This window comes from Hevea brasiliensis, unplaced genomic scaffold (genome assembly GCF_030052815.1).
Source record: "Hevea brasiliensis isolate MT/VB/25A 57/8 unplaced genomic scaffold, ASM3005281v1 Scaf53, whole genome shotgun sequence".
NCBI classification, from domain to species: Eukaryota; Viridiplantae; Streptophyta; class Magnoliopsida; order Malpighiales; family Euphorbiaceae; genus Hevea; species Hevea brasiliensis.
Genome location: NW_026615062.1, coordinates 30,893 through 50,467, shown reverse-complemented (window position 1 = coordinate 50,467; position 19,575 = coordinate 30,893). Strand labels below are relative to the sequence as shown.

General features: G+C 34.3%; 2 protein-coding genes across 2 annotated transcripts; one reads left to right on the top strand and one right to left on the bottom strand.

Moving 5' to 3' along the window:
• The first annotated feature begins 998 nt into the window (after positions 1–998).
• Positions 999–11,234, top strand: LOC110639365 (zinc finger CCCH domain-containing protein 12). Its single transcript, XM_021790281.2, has 2 exons — positions 999–2,576; positions 10,621–11,234. Exons 1-2 carry the CDS (start codon positions 1,799–1,801, stop codon positions 10,899–10,901), a joined length of 1,059 nt encoding a protein of 352 aa, XP_021645973.1. The 5' UTR covers positions 999–1,798; the 3' UTR covers positions 10,902–11,234.
• A 643-nt stretch (positions 11,235–11,877) lies between these two features.
• LOC131177519 (RING-H2 finger protein ATL29-like) lies at positions 11,878–12,790 on the bottom strand. Its single transcript, XM_058142536.1, has one exon. The coding sequence runs from the start codon at positions 12,787–12,789 to the stop codon at positions 11,959–11,961; it is 831 nt and encodes a 276-aa protein (XP_057998519.1). The 5' UTR covers position 12,790; the 3' UTR covers positions 11,878–11,958.
• Positions 12,791–19,575: the final 6,785 nt, after the last annotated feature.

Genomic DNA, 19,575 nt, shown 5'->3' with positions numbered 1-19,575 from the left:
ATTTTTTTCTAGTTGTCACTATGTAATTTTTTTTCTAATTATCAGTTTATTGTTTATTATATTATTCTTTCTAAACTGATGAGTCATTAATATGATTTTAGAAAGAATAATTGCTATTTTTATTTACAAAATTATGAATAATTTTTTATTGTTGATTGTATGGCGTATACTCGGTTTGTAAGTTAATAATTTTTTATTATAATATAATTACTTTACATAATTCACAAATGGAAAAAAATTACAATCTAATTATTTTGGATTACTTTATTATTATGTAATTTTTGAATTATTTATTATATTAAAATATATTTTAATCAATAAAATTAATTTTTTAATATAAAATTTCATTTAAAAATAAATATGAAATATATTTTATAAAAATATTTAAATATAAAATTTAAATCAATAAACTATTTTACCAATTAAATAAAATTTTAAGAATTATATTATAATTTATCTTTACTTCCTTAAATTTAATTTAATATATTTGGTCATAATTGTGATGGCTATTAAGTTTAAAAAAAAAAAAACTTATAATCATGAAAAACCTAAAAGTTATGGACTTTTATCCAATAAGCTGTGAAAATTAATCACATGTCGATAGCGCACAATAAAAATAAAAGGTATATAAATATTAACAAATCAAACCAACCCATTTTAGCTTTAGTAATGGAGGGATTAATTTTAAAGCCAATTCAACGTATAGAGTCAATTTGATATTCACACTCTTATGTATATAATTAGTTTTGTAATGATAATTATTTTATTTTATAAATAAAAATATTAAATAATTAATTTAAATGAATTAAATAACAATTTTTTACTAGTAAATCATATGTATTACACAAAAATAGAAAACTCAACTTCGATTAAGAATATAGCATATTTTTTCACTCTAATAATAATTTTTTAAATAATGTAAATAATCATAATGTTATCTATTTTTAAAATAATGCGTCGCAAACAAATCTAATTGAAAGATCATTGGAAGAAGACAAAAAAAAAAAAAAAAAAAAAAAAACGTAGGAATTAAAACTCTCGTCGTTGCTCCTTTGATGGCAGGCAGGGTAACCCATTTCTAACGAGTTACGAGAACAGGCACTGGGTGTGTTTGTAAGTTTGGAAAATCTACTCCTTTGTACCAAACCATATCTCATCATTTCGATTTATCATGTTTTCACTTTAACCTATCAAAATTTCCATATCTGCTCACTTATTATCTATCTATTTCAGTGGTTTTTAGATTCTAGATTGTGCTTTAAATATCAAGGTACCAGATCTAAATCTTATCTTTTTTCTATTTGTTTACTAAATTTCAGGTTGTATATCTTTAATACTTTGTATCTGTTGTTTGTTGTTGTATTTGTTCCTTAAAACGGAAAAGGAAAGTTTAATCCTTTCTATGAAAATTTTCCTATAGATGTGTTTATTGAAAACCCATTTCCTAACTTTTTGAGATTTTTACTTGGTCACTGTAATTCTCAATGAATTCTGGTGGCTGTGTGTTCTGTTTCTTTCTTTGATAATCTGTTAGGGTTTTGTTTTATAATTAAATCTTAGATTTTCAAATTTCCGCTCCTTTTGATACCCTTTTTAATGTTCTGTCTGATTCAATCCTTGAAGATTTTATTAAAATAACCACTTTCCATATTTTAGCTACTTCATTTCTTCTCAATTCAATCAATTTGAGTTCAGGGGTGTCCCGGTTTATACTCTACTATCATTTGATTAGTAGTTAGAGCTTTATCTCCAAATTCCACAACTTTAATATCTTTGGTTAGTGGGTTTTGGTTAGAAGATGGATTATGGTAGAGATTTTTCCAGTGCAAACGTTGTCCATGTAATTCCTGGAACAGGACCTGAGAATTGGTTTCCAAATTCTACTGATTCTAGTTCTGTTTGGGCCACAGAAGATGATTATCATGCTTGGAACAACTTCGACAGCCCTTCCGATAGCACTCCCTCCAATTCGAACTTTCAGTCCTCCCATACGCGCTCTGGCAGTGAACCACCAAACAAGAAATCCAAAAACAACTCCCAAGAATTGACTTCCAAGAAATCCATAGGGAAAATGTTTTTCAAGACCAAACTGTGCTGCAAGTTCCGGGCTGGCACATGCCCATACGTTACAAACTGCAACTTTGCCCATAGCATAGAGGAGCTTCGACGCCCGCCTTCAAACTGGCAGGAAATTGTAGCAGCACATGAGGAAGATAAAGGGAATATAATGGAGATAAGAGAGGAGTTTCAAATTCCATCTATAGGGGGATTTGGAGGGGATTCACAGAGGTCTTATAAAGGGAGACATTGCAAGAAGTTTTATACAGAGGAGGGGTGCCCATACGGAGATAATTGTACATTTTTGCATGATGAGCAGTCAAAGAACAGGGAGAGCGTGGCAATAAGTTTGGGGCCAGGAGGGTATGGAGGGGTCACAGGAGGCGGAGGGACAAGTGGAAGTGCGAGTGGAGGGAATGTTAAGCCATCAAATTGGAAGACAAGAATTTGTAACAAGTGGGAACTCACTGGGTATTGCCCATTTGGGAGTAAGTGCCATTTTGCCCATGGAGCTGGAGGTATGTCCTTTTAATTATGAATTATTGATTAGGAATTATCTGGGTTTTGTACTTTCCCTTTTGCAGGGGCTAGAAGTTATTTGCTAGTAACGTTTCCTATTGATATTTTTTTTTGCTCTAACTTAACTTAAAAGTTGTGAATCCTTTGATGTAGAAAGAGATGTTTGATTGCATGTGCTCCAGTTAAAAAATATGACAGAATAGTCTTTATATATATATATATATATATATATATATATATATATATATATATATAATTAAAAATAAAAAATAAAAAACCTAAACTAAGACTGTTTGTTTGCAAGGGGGAAAAAAAGGTTGTCTGTAGAGGAAATTTTTTTTTTTTTTAAGAAAATGATTTATATTTTATTGTTTGGTTGAAATATTGAAAGTTGGTTGGAAAATATTTGATGAAATTCAGAGTATTATTTGAAAATTTTAACTTTCTTTCAATAAATAATTTTAAAATATTAGGAATTGTAAGGACTTCATATTTTTCTCTTTGTAGTTGAAAGTTATAGAATATTAAAAGAATGGTTAAATTGTGGTTGTTGTCAATCATTGGCATCAATAATGGCAATGGCCGGAGATGATTAGGTTGTGATCATTGCATTAGTAGGACTGTTCCTATGTGACTCCCAATTTATTTCTCTTTTTATAAGTTTATGAAAGTATGAAAAATTATTTCCAGTTTTAAACAAAAGAAATCATTTTCCTTGAGAATATCTTGGTGTTTTTTTTTTTTTGAACAGGAAGTCATTTTCTGTTTAGTAATTTTCCTAAAGTACTGCAAGCACTGTAAAAGTAGAATATGTTTTGCAGGAAAATGTTTTCTGCCAAAAAAGTAGAGCCTGAGTGGAAGAGTTTGCTAATCTGCCATGACTACATTTGTGTATAGCAGTGTTGCTTGTAATGGATATCAACTTCCCATTTAAGGATTTCTTTTATCATTTTTAATGGCATAGTTTGATTCCAAAATTGACTTCTAAGTACTTTCTTGACTAGGAAAAAATGCCTCAGTTGTGGGGTACTTTTAATTTGAGTAATTTATTTTAGATTGCCATTGCCTATCAAGATGAGCTTTAGGACAAAAGTGTGTAAGTAAAATACAACTGTTTCTTTAGTTGTGCTATTAGGACTTTGGTGTGTGTTGGTGAGTGTAATGCAGCAAAAGAACTACAGATGGGGAATGCTTAGATATTATCCTTCACTGTATTTAAGATATTCTTCTAGGTAAGTGGCTCTGGAGATTTAAGACCGAAACACCACCACCCCACCACCCCATCTACCCCCCCCCCCCCCCCTTCTCCTCCCTCCTCTCCTTCCTCCTCCCTTATGGAAAGGGACCACTAGCACTAAAGCCTACCTGTGTTTTAGCTTATTTGAAATTTGCCCTTAGTTTACTACTAAAAAAAAGACCTCGAAGTTTTGTGAAAGAGTGCTGCGAACAACCCTGCTGTCATTGCCTCTTCACCAACATCACAGTCCGGTTACTAGATGAACTTACTGCCACCGCCAATCAACTGGAGACTTCTAGGCGATCCTTCCAGTGTACTTCTAATCACCAGCAATTGCCTGGAGTTCAAGATCTGTTCAGGTCAGAGGCTACCCCACTCGCAACCTGATCTACCCTTGACAGTTTCCGACATCTGGACCTTTCTGGAGCGTTGCTTTCCGATGATCTGCAGTTTCCCACTGTTAGGAAACCTTATCTCGGAGCCCCTAGAGTAACAACTGATCTCCTTCTACATCCTACTAATGCTGACATTAGCCATGCCACGTTAGCTTGACAGCTCAGTTTGCCACATCAGCACAATTTCAACTTGATCCTCTTTCACTAATTTTGGGAATTCTGAATTTTGTTTTGGCATTAATTTTGGGTAAAAATGAATCCAAACTGCTGAAATTTGAGTTTTCTTTAATGAGGTATGCTACTTTAGTTTGAAGTCATGCTGTGCACTCAAAGAATACAAGATGACATTAATAATTCTAAGGTACAATTAGATGTCATGGGATAAAATTCAAGGATTACAAGCTGAAATTGGTGACTATTATTAATAGCTTGATGAAATATGTTATTTGATGGATTTATATGGTGGTCCTAACCATGCTCCTAGTGGTTTATTTGATGAGTATTGATCTATTCAACAAATCTTACAATTTAGGGAGAAAGCACTTGAAGAATGTAAGAATGAGTATCAGATTCAATAGACTTGTCAACAAATCAAGGAAAGGGAACTTGAAGAATTTGGAGCGTGGAAAGAAGCACATTTGTTTCAATTGAGAGACCAGTTGGATATATAAAAAGTATTGAAAATATAAAAGCAAGAAGCCTTGGAAATGCATGGAAACTGCAAGAAGAGCAAGAAAAGCAACTTGAAATTGGGGGGAGAGAGAGAGAGAGAGAGAGAGAGGGAGGCGCACCTGGTTGGAAGCAAGTTGAAGATGAAATTGAAAAAGAGCAAATTGAAATTGAAGAAGATCAAGCTACAAATCCGATAAAGGAAATTGAAGAATCCAAAGCTGTGATTGTTGAGCCTTCACCTGTTGAAAAGTCTATTTTAGAGCGAGAAGTTAATCAAATCTTGGAGACTTCAATGGAAATCGAAAACAATCAAGTCATGGAGTCAATGAAATTTGAAGATCCTAATGAGTTAAAGAGCTTTTCAACTGTTGTCCCAAGCCCGGATAAAGGAGGAGGGTTGCGGTAGGTGACAACCAGCGTAAAAATTTCGTCACACTGTATGATATGGATTCAAATGATATAAACGTTGGGGCGTCCTCTACTAACGACGCGCTACATCAGAGCCCGGGTGTAGTGATAAATATGCAAGGGTGTAGGGCGTTCACCGAGCGGCAGCGCCATCTGCGCCGGGTGTGGTGTTAAGTGAGCAAGGGTTCCCACATCATGGACGGGTGTGGGTAAAGAAGTTAGTCCATAGGACAGATAGTAGAACAAATAGTGGAACAGAACACAAGATAGATATAGAAAACAATAGAAGATATCATAGAAGGAGACCAATTAGGAAGGAGCAGGATAGGAGGAGGATCAGGGTTGGTACTTGGAATGTTGGATCACTTACAGGAAAATTGATGGAGCTTGTGGATACCTTGGAAAGGAGAAGTGTGAATATTGCTTGCATTCAGGAGACTAAATGGGTAGGAGAGAAAAGTAAGGAAGTGGGTAATTCAGGGTACAAACTGTGGTTTACCGGAAAGGAGAGAAATAAGAACGAAGTGGGTATAATCATAGACAGAACATTGAAAGACGCAGTAGTAGCTGTGAAAAGAGTAGGAGATAGAATTATACTAGTAAAGCTAGTACTAGAAGGAGAAACAATAAATATAGTTAGTGCTTATGCCCCACAAATAGGACTAGACAGTGAGAGTAAACAAAGGTTTTGGGAAGATATGGATGATTTAATGCAAAGCATACCGAATGAAGAGAATGTTTTCATTGGTGGAGATTTGAATGGACATGTAGGAAGTGATAGGCAAGGTTATGAGAATGTTCATGGAGGTTTTGGTTTTGGCAGTCGAAATGAGGAGGGAAAAAGCATCCTGGATTTTGCTATGGCATACGACCTAATACTAGCAAATACCTACTTTATAAAAAGAGAGTCACATTTAGTGACTTTCAAAAGTGGGCAACATAGAAGTCAAATCGACTTCCTCTTAACCAGGAAGACAAATAGAGCTCTATGCAAGGATTGCAAGGTCATTCCAGGAGAGGCTTTAACAAGTCAACATAGGTTGGTGGTCTTGGATGTCAAGTTTAGGAACAATTCAAGTAAGGTTAGAAGAAATAGTCTAGCTCGATCAAAGTGGTGGGAGTTCAAAGGAAAAAAGCAAGTGAAGTTCAAAAATGAGCTTCTCGAGTCCGAAGTATGGAAGCTAGATATGGAGGCCAATGATATGTGGATACAGATGGCATCAAAGATTAGAGAAGTAGCTAGAAAAGTACTTGGAGAGTCTAAAGGACATGGACCACCCTCAAAAGAGAGATGGTGGTGGAATGAGGAAGTACAAAAGGCAGTGAAGAGAAAAAGGGAACGGTATAAGAAATTACCTAAATGTGATAATAATGAGGCATATGAACAGTACAAGATAGCAAAGAAAGAAGCAAAAAAGGCAGTTAGTCAAGCAAGAGCACAGGCCTTTGAAAAGTTATATAAGAAACTTGGAACTAAAGAAGGGGAGAAAGATATTTATAGATTAGCAAGGAGTAGAGAAAGGAAATGTCAAGATCTTAATCAAGTTAGGTGCATTAAGGATAAATAAGGAAAAGTGTTGGTGAAAGATGAGGAAATTAAAGAAAGATGGAGAAATTATTTTAATGATCTCTTTAATAATAGTCAAAATGGTAATAGAGTGAATATAGACTATAGAACAATAGAAAAGAATTTGAATTATACTAGAAGGATTAGATCTTTAGAAGTAAAGGAAGCACTTGAGAGAATGAAAGTGGGTAAAGCCAGTGGACCCGATGGAATACCAATTGAAGTGTGGAAGTGTTTGGGAGATATGGGAGTGGCATGGTTAACTAAATTATTTAATAAGATTCTAAACTCAAAAAAATGCCTAATGAATGGAGTAGGAATATTTTAGTACTTATTTTTAAAAATAAGGGAGACATACAGAGTTGTTCGAACTATAGGGGAATTAAACTCATGAGCCATACAATGAAGTTGTGGGAGAGAGTTGTGGAGCATCGACTGCGTCAGGATACTTCTATTTCTCTCAATCAATTTGGCTTCATGTCCGGTCGTTCAACTATGGAAGCGATCTTTCTCATTAGAAGCTTGATGGAGAAATATAGAGATGTGAAAGAAAGATCTACACATGGTTTTTAGTGATTTGGAAAAGACTTATGATAGTGTTCCAAGAGATGTCTTATGGAGTGTATTAGAACAAAAGAGGATATCTATTAGGTACATACAAGTGTTGAAAGATATGTACGAAGGAGCAACTACTATTGTGCACATAGTGGGAGGGAACACAAGAGATTTTCTGATCTCAATTGGATTACACCAAGGATTAGCTATAAGCACTTACCTTTTTACACTAGTTTTAGATGAATTGACGAAACATATACAAGAGAGTATTCCTTGGTGCATGATGTTTGCGGATGATATTGTTCTAATAGATGAAACGCGAGAAGGAGTCAATAGAAAGCTAGAGTTTTGGAGAAGTACTCCAGAGTCAAAGGGCTTTAAGTTAAGTAGAGCGAAGGCAGAATACATGCATTGCAAGTTCGGTGAAGGCCAAAGCGGTGATAGAGAAGGAGTTAGTTTGAATGGAGTGGTACTGTCCCAAAGTAATCACTTTAAATATCTAGGCTCGATTCTTCAAGTAGATGGGGATGTGAGGAGGATGTTAGTCATAGGATTAAAGCGGGATGGTTGAAGTGGAGACGTGCCACGGGAGTTTTATGTGATCGTAAGATTCCCAATAAATTAAAAGGAAAATTTTACCGTCTGACCATACGATGGCTATGTTATATGGTAGTGAGTGTTGGGCCTTGAAAGAGTCTTATGCATCTAAGATAAGAGTTGCAGAGATGAGAATGTTAAGGTGGATGAGTGGCCATACTAGACTAGATAAAGTCCGTAATGAGAGTATTAGAGAAAAGGTAGGAGTGGTGCCAATTGAAGATAAGTTAAGAGAAGGGAGATTGAGGTGGTTTGGTCATGTGAAGCGTAGACATACGGAGGCTCCAGTTAGACAAGTAGAGCACATTAGGTTAGAGGATAGAAAGAAAAAAAGGGGTAGACCTAAATTAACTTGGAGGAGAGTAGTACAACATGACTTAGAAGCATTAAACATTTCTGAGGATTTAACCCAAAATCGTTCAGAGTGGAAAAAGCGAATCTATATAGCCGACCCCAAATTTTTGGGATAAAGGCTTAGTTGAGTTGAGTTGAGTAGATGTTTCCAGGAATACAAAACAGAGCACAAACTTGTTCAAGTCAATCTTGTTGCTAATATCTAAGAAGATTGTATTGTGTGTTCTTCACATCTGGTTTGTAATCCTTCAGCACTTCAAGACTTGAGGACTAGTTTCCCCCAACCAATGGACAACAATGCAATATGGGAAGATAATTCTATTTAGGAATTATTTTCATTGAAAAATTAGGAAATTTAAGAGTTTTATTATTTAGGAATTTTATTCTTATTTGATCTATTATTTTTTAGTTATCTTATTCTTAATTAGGATATAATTAAGGTTCTGAAATCCTAATGTGATTAGGATTCCTAATTCCATAAATAGGACCTAGAGTTTCTAATTATTATTAGTTTTGATTATGATTATTAATACAATTGAGAATTAGTTCTCTTTTTCCTAAGTATTTGTTCCTTGTTCCTACATCACAGGGGAATGAATGCGTACTCAGAGGATAATGTTGGATGGCGAATCATTTGATTGGGGCTTTTGTTAGAGAGTGTATCAATGATGTAAAAGAAAATTTTATTAAAAGTTCAATGCATGCATAGATGCTTACTATGAAAGAGTGCTGGCAAGTCTGTTCAACACCTATTATAATTTTTTTTTTCTCTTTGGTTTTTAAAAAGAAATTCATGACAGTTTTTGTTCAAAATGTGCATATATATCAGTTTCCTGATGTACATATGAAACGTACTGCATGGTTGATTCATGCATGACCTATATATGAAGCAAGACACTTTATCTGAAAGGTGAATAAAGTACACCTATGTCCATGAATTTAGGATATGATTAAATATTTGCTTCTCTATTTTGAGCTATAGTTAGAATTTCTTTCAGGGTGGGTGATTTTGAGCTTGTGCAATGTACATATGAATTGCTGTGTGGGTAAATTAGCATGTTCAATATGCCTCATAAATTGGTTGACCTATTACTCTGTCCATTCTATAGGGGCAAGAGTCTTTGTGTTCAACTGTTTCTGCACATGCTGTTTGGTGGGTTTTAATTTTTCTATAAATAATAATATCCGCATGTAGGATGCATCAGTATTTTGGGAGAAGGCAAAAGAAGGAGCAAAAAAAGAAAGAAGAAAATGCTCACTCTTCAAATTAAAGTGAGGAAAGGAAAGGAAAAGGAATCCAAGACATTTTGATTCCTTAGTTTATCTAAAACACCCTGCCCTGTAAGGATGCTCAGACATGGTTATGATGATTTGGTGTCTGACTTTGGATGTATGTATTTGAGTACCCTATACCTGATTCCAAACACTGTAGCAGCTGTGACATAGTTCCTCCTTTCTAAAACTTGCTCACATCCCCTTTTTTTTTTCTTTTTCTCTTTCAACACATCAAAGTAGACCAATTGGAGTCACCTTCTAAAATATTCTTTTGCCTTCCAATTACGTTATGTCCTTCACTGATGATTGTCCCTTTGTTTTAGCCACTACTCATGCGGAGAAAAACATCAAGAAGTTGTTTGAGCCTCAGTTAGCAATAGCATCTGCATTTTACAGCCTTTCTTCCAATTATGTAGGTAGTGTTAGAAAGAAAATGTGATGACCTCTAAACCTTTCATTAAGTCAATTTCTAGAATGATGGGGTTGGGATGTGCAATGCCTGGCTAAACCACCATGTCTTCTACCCAAACGTTCTGACAGTTGTATTATACAAATTGGAAAGTGACTTTCACTGAGATTTGAAGCAGTCAGCTTTGGTTTCATATGTTGAGCCTATGGAAGAAATGCACTTAATGTGGAAGTCACATGTGAAGGGCAACTCAAGACTCAAAATATATGCTTGACTACTCAAATGCCTAATTCTTGTTTTAGAGCTGATTTCTCAAAACTCTTGTCTTATGCTAATCATCTATTAACCATTCTCTTGTTCTCTATGGTTTCACATTTATAAACATTGGTCTTATGATCTTTGGCTAGCGCAGATCTTTTTGGCTTTGAAATAAATGCATGCATGCTATTCAACTATTAATTTTGTGTCTCTTTGTGAAATAAAATTAATGCATGGCCATTCAACTTATTATTGTTTATGAGATAGGAATATGTTATTGCATTTTAAATTTGAATTTTAATTTCATTGGCTGCAGAGTTGCACAGGTATGGTGGAGGGCTTGTGGAGTCGGAAGCTAAAGATGCTTCAGTCCCTACTGAACCAAAGCAGGGAGGGGTGCCTTTGAAAACTGCAGCAGAAACTGTGGTTGCATCTGTTACTACAGTTCCCCATTCAGATGTCTATCACCACAGCGTTCCATCGCAAAGGCCATCATCCATTTTGATCCAAAGGCCAGGGCAAAGAACTCATCAAAAATGGAAAGGCCCCGACAAAATCAGTAGGATATATGGTGATTGGATTGATGACATTGAATAGAATATGGAATTGCTTTCCATGGATTAAGGAATCTGATAAGAGTTTAAAATGTTCAACAGTTGATGCAAGAAATGATTAAATGAAGACGGAAATAGTGTTTTAGGAGCTTCAGCTCTTGGGTTCCAGAGCTGGCTTCAAGTGTCAGGAGGCGCCTTGTACGTTGGAGTTCTTCTGCATGTGTAGTAGTACTGTAGCTGTGTGGAATTTGTATTATATTTGTAATCTTCCATCTTTGTAGGCAGTCATAATCACTGGATGACTCATCCTTAGATGAACTGTTATCTTTGTAGTTGAACCACTTTAATGAATTGCCAATCAAGTATTTAACCAAAAGCCTATGAACCTCTCGCTTTCAAGTTGGCTTAACTGAACTCACTCTTCATCTATAGAGTCTTAGTTAATTGTGTCCACATGATAAAACTTTCAGCGTTAAGAAATTACTGTCGTTTGTGCCTCTGAGCTAAGGGAATAGCAAAAATTTTCTTTAAAAAATAGGAATTGGCAAGGTCTTCATGTTCCATGATAACCGAAGGCAAGATCGTCTCTTGGATAAAATCTGAAGTTCTCTCTCAAAAGTTGCTGACACTTAGAGAAACTGATGGAGGGGTGTTTGATAAATTGTATATATGCTTGCCTGCATTGATTTAAAAAGGTAACATGCCTTTAGTTAGCCTTGATAGTGCTTCTTGAAAGTTAGTTACAGAGGACAATCACTTCTAGTTGTTACAATTGACCCAAATAATTGTATTTTTCCACCGACATATTTGGTGGTTGGCAAAAGAAAACAAAATCTAATGGCAAATGTCTTAAGAAAGATTTGGATATGACAAATTCCCATCAGTGTCTAATAGACATAAGGTATAGCACTTGAACACATCGTATTCTTGTATATTGAAGTATATTGAAGTACATTAATCTAACATGCAAGATTCCATCCATATTAATGAAATGTTGCTTCTACATATTTAAGGCCTATAAAAAAATTGATAAAAGACATCAAAATCTCTCGAAATATTTCAATAAAAGATGAAAAAGAAATATTTGAACTTGTACATAATCAACCATTTGTAGGACTTGTGAAGTCACCAAATGTAATGCAACTTTCTGAGTTGTTATGTCCTTTTGAAAATTTTACTTTAACATGATCAAGCAATCTCAAAGTGTATCTATCCTCTTCTTCTCTAGCCACAACAATTGAGTGTCCTGTTGAGTGTGACCTTGAAAATCTCTCTATCTTTTCATGACTTTGATTTTGCTTGTTTGCATCATCACCCACCAAATTGCCTTCAGCATTTCCTGATCTACCTTCCTTTTGATCACCATCATCATCTTCTGCAATATCAATACTTATAGCATTCTCTGCCAAAGTACCATTATTATTAGTTTGATGGTCATTGTTTTGCTCAGATGCTGGAGTTTTTTCTAATGTTTCTCTGGGCAAATCAAGATCACTACGACAAACTGGACATGTTTTATGAGATTCTAGCCAAAGATCAATGCACTCTTGATGAAACACATGATAACAAACTGTTAAAAGCCGAAGCACATCATCATCCTCAAACTCTGCCAAGCACACAGCACATTCAAGACCATACTTTTCTCGTCGAAAATCTTTCACACTTGAATAACTAAATGTAGGAAAAATTTGTATTAATGCAGGATCAAGACCATTGTTTGCAGGTGAAGAAGCTGGATTTAAATTATTCCCGGAAGTGCTACGTCGTAGATGCCAATTGTTAACCACACTTTCCATAAAACATCTACAAAAATATATAGAAAAGAAACCTAAGAAGAAGAACACCAGAAGAATTACAGTTAGAACTATAGTTATTGGGGGTGAAACAAGGCTTGTTTGATCGGCAGGTAATGGTGGATATGATGATGACATTGGCCGGAGATCGGGTTTCTTCCGGCTTTAATTTAGAATATTTTTGCATGGATATTGAGAGAAAATGAAACAAAAGAATAAGTGAAAAATGGAGATATGATCAAATGGTTGATCATAGTATTAGGAGGTAAGCCATTTGATGTGGAATAAAGATTGGTTTGTTGTCCATGATAGACTACGACTATTGAGCGAGTCCTTCTCAAAAGGTTGAGGAGAGCTTTGTCTGAACATTAGCAATTTTTGCTTCCGCAAATCACTCTCTTTTGCATTTGTTTTTCTTTTTCATAATCACTTAATCACAACCGCTAATACTAATCCCTTCCTTTTCTTTTATATATGAACTAGATCAGATTATGTTAGATATATTTTATTTTATTTTATTTTTTATTAATTTTATTTTAATTTTTGAATTGATTTTTTTTTAGAAATGATATTTTTATTTTAAGAATTATATATATATATATACCCAGAGTTAAAATAAAAAAAAAAAAGGTCAAATCACTCTAAAAAATTAAATTTAAATTTTTTATGTGGAAAGACAATTATAACCTTACACCTTTAGGTCCAATGAGAGATATGTTCGTGTGCAACTAGTAGATTTCTGGAGTGGTAAATTGTAAGATCATTGAAATGGAATTTTGGTGAGTCGTGAAGTTCACTTGCCGTCTCTGATAAGTGAGTGTTAGCCCATTAACTTTTTACTTTTTAACATAATAACTTCAAATTCAAATGTTGATAATTATCTATCTGCTTTTGGTTACAACGAGTTTAGTATTAATTAATATAATTCAATAGTGTATCTATTTATTTATCTATATCAATATATAAAAGTAAAGAACAATTTAATTTTAAACGAATTTCAAATGATATTTCAAATTTCATTTTGTTTACTTTTATTATCAAATTGTGAATTTTTTACATTCTTTTTAACTAAGTGATATTTTTTTTAGTTCAAATTTATTTATTTCTATTAATTAAAATTAAAAGTTATCTTCTCTTAATTAAAGTTAAAAGTTATCATGAAAAAATTGCCCGTATTCTTTACTTTATTTTATGAAAATTAAACATATTTTTAAAATGCATAAAAATTGTCAAGTAGGGAAGAGAAATTTACCTTTATTCTTAATAATATATATATATATATATATATATTAATTATTTCAATTAAAATAAGAAAAACTCAAAATTTCTAAAAAATCGAAAAATAAATTTACAATCCATAGGAATTGCCATATATGAGTGAAAATTTTGAATTATCCTTTACTTTTACATATTAATATAGATAGATATAGAGAAATGCTAGTGTATGAATAGTGCACTTTATTCTACACAACCAGTGAAGGACGCAACATTTGAATTTAGTAGTGACTAATAAAGTATGTAACATCTAAAGTTAACTGTCTTTTGTACTTTATTTATAAGACTCTTTTAAATTTCTTTTTATTACCTAAGAGAATTAGTTTTTGCGAAATATGCTTATACTTGTTATATAAACTCGTAGTTTAATTTTTTATATAATTTTTTATTAATTTTTTATATAGTTTTTTATTAATTTTTTATATATTATATAATATTATCATAGTATTATAAATATTATATTTAATTATTTAAATTAATATATTAATTTTAAATTTATTAATTATATAAATAAGAATATTTATTAATTTAAAATTTATTTTTTATCATATTCTTAAGAAAGTTATGCGTTATATGTAACACCCCTGATTTTTTTTATATATTATTATTGGGCTTCGTGTAGGTATCCTCAATTCGCGGAAATTCGACAGTTGTCCGGATCTGTGAATTTTCGGCGAACAGGACCACTAGAAAAAGTCTCCGAATTGGATCGGGGTTTTGGCTACCCCACCATTGTCATGCATCCCGAGCGCGTTCCCGAAGTCGGAATCGGCAAAGGTAAACCCGAACCTTACTTTTTCGTAATTTTCTAGTGCTTAAATAGGATTAAAAATCCATAAAATATTCGTGGTAGCTTAGAAAATTACGATTCTTTTTGCAATAGCTTAGTAATATTTCTAAGGACATGCGCGAGTTTTATAATTTTTAGAGCTTATTTGAGCAGTTTTTGCAAAAATGATCAATTATAAGGACTAAATTGAAATTTTACATATTGTGATGGATGATTGATTTGGTGGGCCCAGGAGGGGCTGTGTGATGTGATTGAGTTGTGGACATATGGATTGTGAATATAGAAGTGTGTTTTGAGCCCTTTTGCAGGTTGGGTAGGTCCTAGGTATAGGGGAGACTCTGCCGGATTTTCGGCACGACTTAGGACGTATTTGGTCTTTTTCCTTGTTTGTATGGAGTCAAATTTATTAAATGATTGTAATAAAATTGTCGTGAGTGGATGACCTTCTTCCTCCGCCCAGCCGCCTCAGTGACCACCGTTAAGTCTGTGAGTAAAATATTAATTTTAATTGTAATTTCACTATTATTATATGTTCAAGCATGCCCATGCATCACTTATATGCATATATTTATGTAGTTAAACTCTAGGCACGATTTATGTTGCATTCATAACTGTTGATGTGCCATGGATGTTGTTGTGGTAATTTGGAGCAGTGTGCGTGCGTTGGCGTGCGTGTGATGTGGTGTGGACTATGGATAGGACGGGATAGTCACGGCTTGAGTAATTATTTGGGACCCGATCCTTGAGGGGTAGTCACGGCTTGAGTAATTATTTGGGACCCTCGATTTGGTTATTAAGTGGAAGTCAGAAGTGAGTAATTGGCACGGGTTGGATTTAAGAGAGCTATATAGGGGATCAGCTCCCATATGTTATGATTGATACTACAGGGTGTGTGAGTGCTCCAAATTACCTTTTTGATGTTATGATGTGAAAATGTTGTTGATGTTGTATTTCACTCTACAGGGTGCATTAGTTTTAGATAGTTATAGGGATTATGGTTAAAATTGATATTTTACTCTCTGAGTCGAACGCTCACTCCTGTTCAATATTTTTTTCAGGCTACAGGAGGATTTTATTTTGGTTAACCTGCTTTTCTCCTTCGCAGGTTGTTTATCAATATTTGTATAATTTTATTTACTCCTAGAATTTCCGCATGTATTAGAAATGTTTATTTGATTTGGGTTTGTAAACTAAATTATTATTTTGGACCTGTAAACTTAATATGCTATGCATGTTTGATGGATTGGATGAGGGAGCTGAGCTCCCATTTATTTTTATGATGTTATGAGTATGTGGAGGGTGAGCTGAGCTCCCCAATTGAGTATTTATTATGTTTACAGGTCGGATGAGTCGAAAACTCCCCGTTGGAAAGTCCATTTTATGGCTGGACTTTGTCCGTTTGTTTTCTTGATATTGGGCCCAAATGGGCCTTAGAGTTGGGTTAATGAACAGTTAGGCTTACTACGGGCCTTGGGGGCTTTAGGCTGGCCCAGGTCCTAGTGCCGGTCCGGCCCATATGTTGGGTCGTGACAGATATGGTATCAGAGCTTAGGCTCCAGATTCATAGGGAAAAATTATCTAAGTGTTGGAAAGAGTCTACTAGGAGTCACATGCGGAGTATAGGATTCTGTTTCGTCTTTTCCTGTAATTCTTTGTTTCTAGATTCTACGTTATACCTCGGGAAATATAAGATTACCTCAGTTAGTGTCTTGATTTTCGTGGAGTACACAGAAATGTGAAATAAAGTTAGTAGACATGTGAGGTCTATCATGAGGATACGTACTCCAAGAAATGTTATATTTTTGTCAGTATGGGTTTAAATGGTGTGCCCATTTCGTGTAAGGCACGAGTACATAAAAGTGAGTCTTAAGAGTATAGTTGCCCTAGATAAGGATGAGGATACCACTACTGGCAGTCATCAGTAGATGACCCTGTCAGAATAAGTTTGTGATAATAGAAGATTCAGGAGAGATAAGAAATTAGGAGACCTAGTCTGTCAGGACGTATCGTAGTAACTATACAATGTTCTCGATGTCTGCTCTGTAAGCTGCAGATTATAGTACCGACATGAGATTATTGTGTAGAGCTGCGTGCATCCCCGTGGTGCTCCATAATGAGGGTGTTTGAGATGGCTTGTTTTGAGTGCGATTATGCGAGCGAGTTCTATATTTGCAGAGGAGTTGGGAACTCTGGTTAAGAGTCTAGAGTTAGAATATTGAAAGGTCACGGTTGGGTGATAACTAGAGTCGATGACTCGATTACTGACATGAGCTAGAGTTACATCAAGAGTTGCCATTAGACCAGAGGTTTCGGACTAGTTGCAAAGTAAAGGTGACACTTATAGAGTGAGAATAGTATACCTTGTGTGTATCAGTATGGAATAAAGTACAACTCTACTACCTAGAGAAGGTCGAAACTATGAATTGATGATTTATAGAGCTATGATATGATAAAAGAGTCATTAACTTGACATGGTTCTGGCAAGGTGGTAGATGTAGTACCTTTGTTGCAGTAAGTTAGGATATAGTCCTATCTTTTCAGAATGGATCAAAGGTTATTATTGATAATGATGACTTATGGAATAGTGTCTCAGATGGGACTGTAGAGTGTGGTAGAGAGTAGTTGGCTCGGGTATCCTGGAGAGGATACAAGTTCCATTATAGGAATCATATATAATCAGATCATAATGGATGTAAATCCTTTGAATTGGATGACGGATTTGGGTGCCCGAAATCTTAAGTTTTGGAATTGAGTAAACATGGAAAATAATAATAATAATAATAATAATAATAATAATAATAAATAAAATTACTGCAGAATCAGTTCTCGAGGTAGTAAGGGTATTATGTAAGCTAAAGGATAAGAATAGAGATCATACAATAAAAGTATGACTGTAATTTGCTGAGTTCCTTTCTAATTTCAAATTCTTCAAAACAATAGTATAATCTAATTATAATAGTGTTAAGAGTAATAAATTAGTGAAGATAAATCACAGAAGGCCAATGGATAAAGAAAGTGCAGAATGAAAGTTTGGACAATTGATTGCAGATGCAATATAATCTAAATGCTAGTGGAAGTACTAGCTAGAGTGGTCAAAGGACCAAATCTGAGTAGCACAGACATATGATAACGCGATAGAGACTCTGAAAGATATAGTTAGCAAGTACAGCTGTTATGTTAGGAAGAAGAATGGAACCAGGGATAGAATAGTCAAGTTCTATTTTGGGTAAGACAAAGGAAATAAATGAAAGGACAACCTAAAGAGCGCATAATAAAAGGAACAAAGTTAAGATATAGGATAGGCTAAGTGTTATTCTTGGCAAGGAGAATGACAAGGATGGAAAACCCAAAATGGGACCACATTAGTGAGAAAAGTGATGGAGGTATAGAATACAATAATAATGAGTAAATGTTAGAAGGTGTGCGATGGTATTGCGGACTACCTAAATAGGTAGAGAAAGAGAAGTTAGTAAGCAGTAAGTTGAATAAAAGTCAGTCTAAGGGATCAAATAGGTATGATGAGAGGAAAAGAATGATAGATAATGACACATAGGTTTTAGGTTAGACTTTTGAGATAGTGAGAAGGTAGTTAGAGGTTCGTTATGAATGTCAGGCAAACATTTTTAGTGTGATCAACAGAATCACTTTGTAGTGAAGCAATAACGACAGGACAATAGTAGGGGTAGAACGAAAAGTGACAAGTCTGGATGGTAATAAATCACTAGAAAGTTTAAGGATCAAATTAATGACCATAGATAAGGGTGGAATTAGTGTTGGAAGAATTTATTAGTGAGAGAAATCTTTCAGGAATCAACAAAAGTTAAGGGCACAATAAAAACGATGATAGATATGAATCATAGGTCGAGTATAAGTAAAGTTAATAAATTATAAAATATTATGTCAAGAAGGAAAATGGTACGGTAAAGGGTTCATGCAGATGATACCTTATAGGTAAAGCATAATTGTGCTAGGAGATGATGAAATTTGGAGAGAAAGACCAAGAAACTTAGGTGAAACGTTATAATATGACAATCGGGTGTAGTTGAATATAAGAGGATATTTTCTTTCTTTTCAAGTTTAGCTTGTGCTTTTGGTTCTAGAAAGTTATATAAGGAACAAAAATTGAGTCAAGGAGACCTAGTTATTGAGAGTTTGGTAGGCCCAAATTCATACATAATTTCCTGATATGAGAATGACAGTAAGGGCATACCTAGTATTAAGTATGAAAGGATGAACAGAGTAATGACAGTAGTTAAATTGAGTTAGCTACTAAGGCTTGCAACTGTTTTAAACTATGAGCTGGAGGAAATACTAATTGTGGATGAGTTTCAATAGATGAAATGATTGCTAATGGGTAATTTGAGGTTGAAGTTTGGAAAGTTGTGGGCAGTATATGTGATTATATTAAGGAGAATAAACACGTGAAGTATCTTATTTAGAATTAAGGCATGACACATATTTCCTACAGCCGTGTTAGTTCAGATGGAACTTATAGTTTATGGGGCTCATATTCATCCAGGATAAGCAATTTCCTACTAAGGCTGGTAGGGAATGATAATGTTCTGATAGTTAAGTTGGAAAAAAAGGGGATACAAGAAAAATTTTCTATGGGTAATTATAAGTGTTACATAAGGTGAAGAATGTGCTGGTAGGAGTAAATCATAGGGTTAGAATTCTCGAAGTAATGAAACTAGTAATCAAGATAAGACTAAGAAATAAAAAGAAAGTTAAAGTTGATGATGGGATAGACATCTTTGAAGGAAAAGGTGTAAGGATGAGATAGGACTAAAATTAAGGAATAAGTACAGCAGGTTGAAAAGATACCAACAATACCAAAAATAGGAAAAGGGAAGTGGATA

What these genes read in the sequence shown, in the direction of transcription:
- LOC110639365 (XM_021790281.2), top strand. Translation starts at nt 1,799, where the DNA reads ATGGATTATGGTAGAGATTTTTCCAGTGCAAACGTTGTCCATGTAATT. An exon ending in TTTTGCCCATGGAGCTGGAG is followed by an intron (nt 2,577 to 10,620) that starts GTATGTCCTTTT and finishes CATTGGCTGCAG; the next exon opens with AGTTGCACAGGTATGGTGGA.
- LOC131177519 (XM_058142536.1), bottom strand. Translation starts at nt 12,789, where the DNA reads ATGTCATCATCATATCCACCATTACCTGCCGATCAAACAAGCCTTGTT.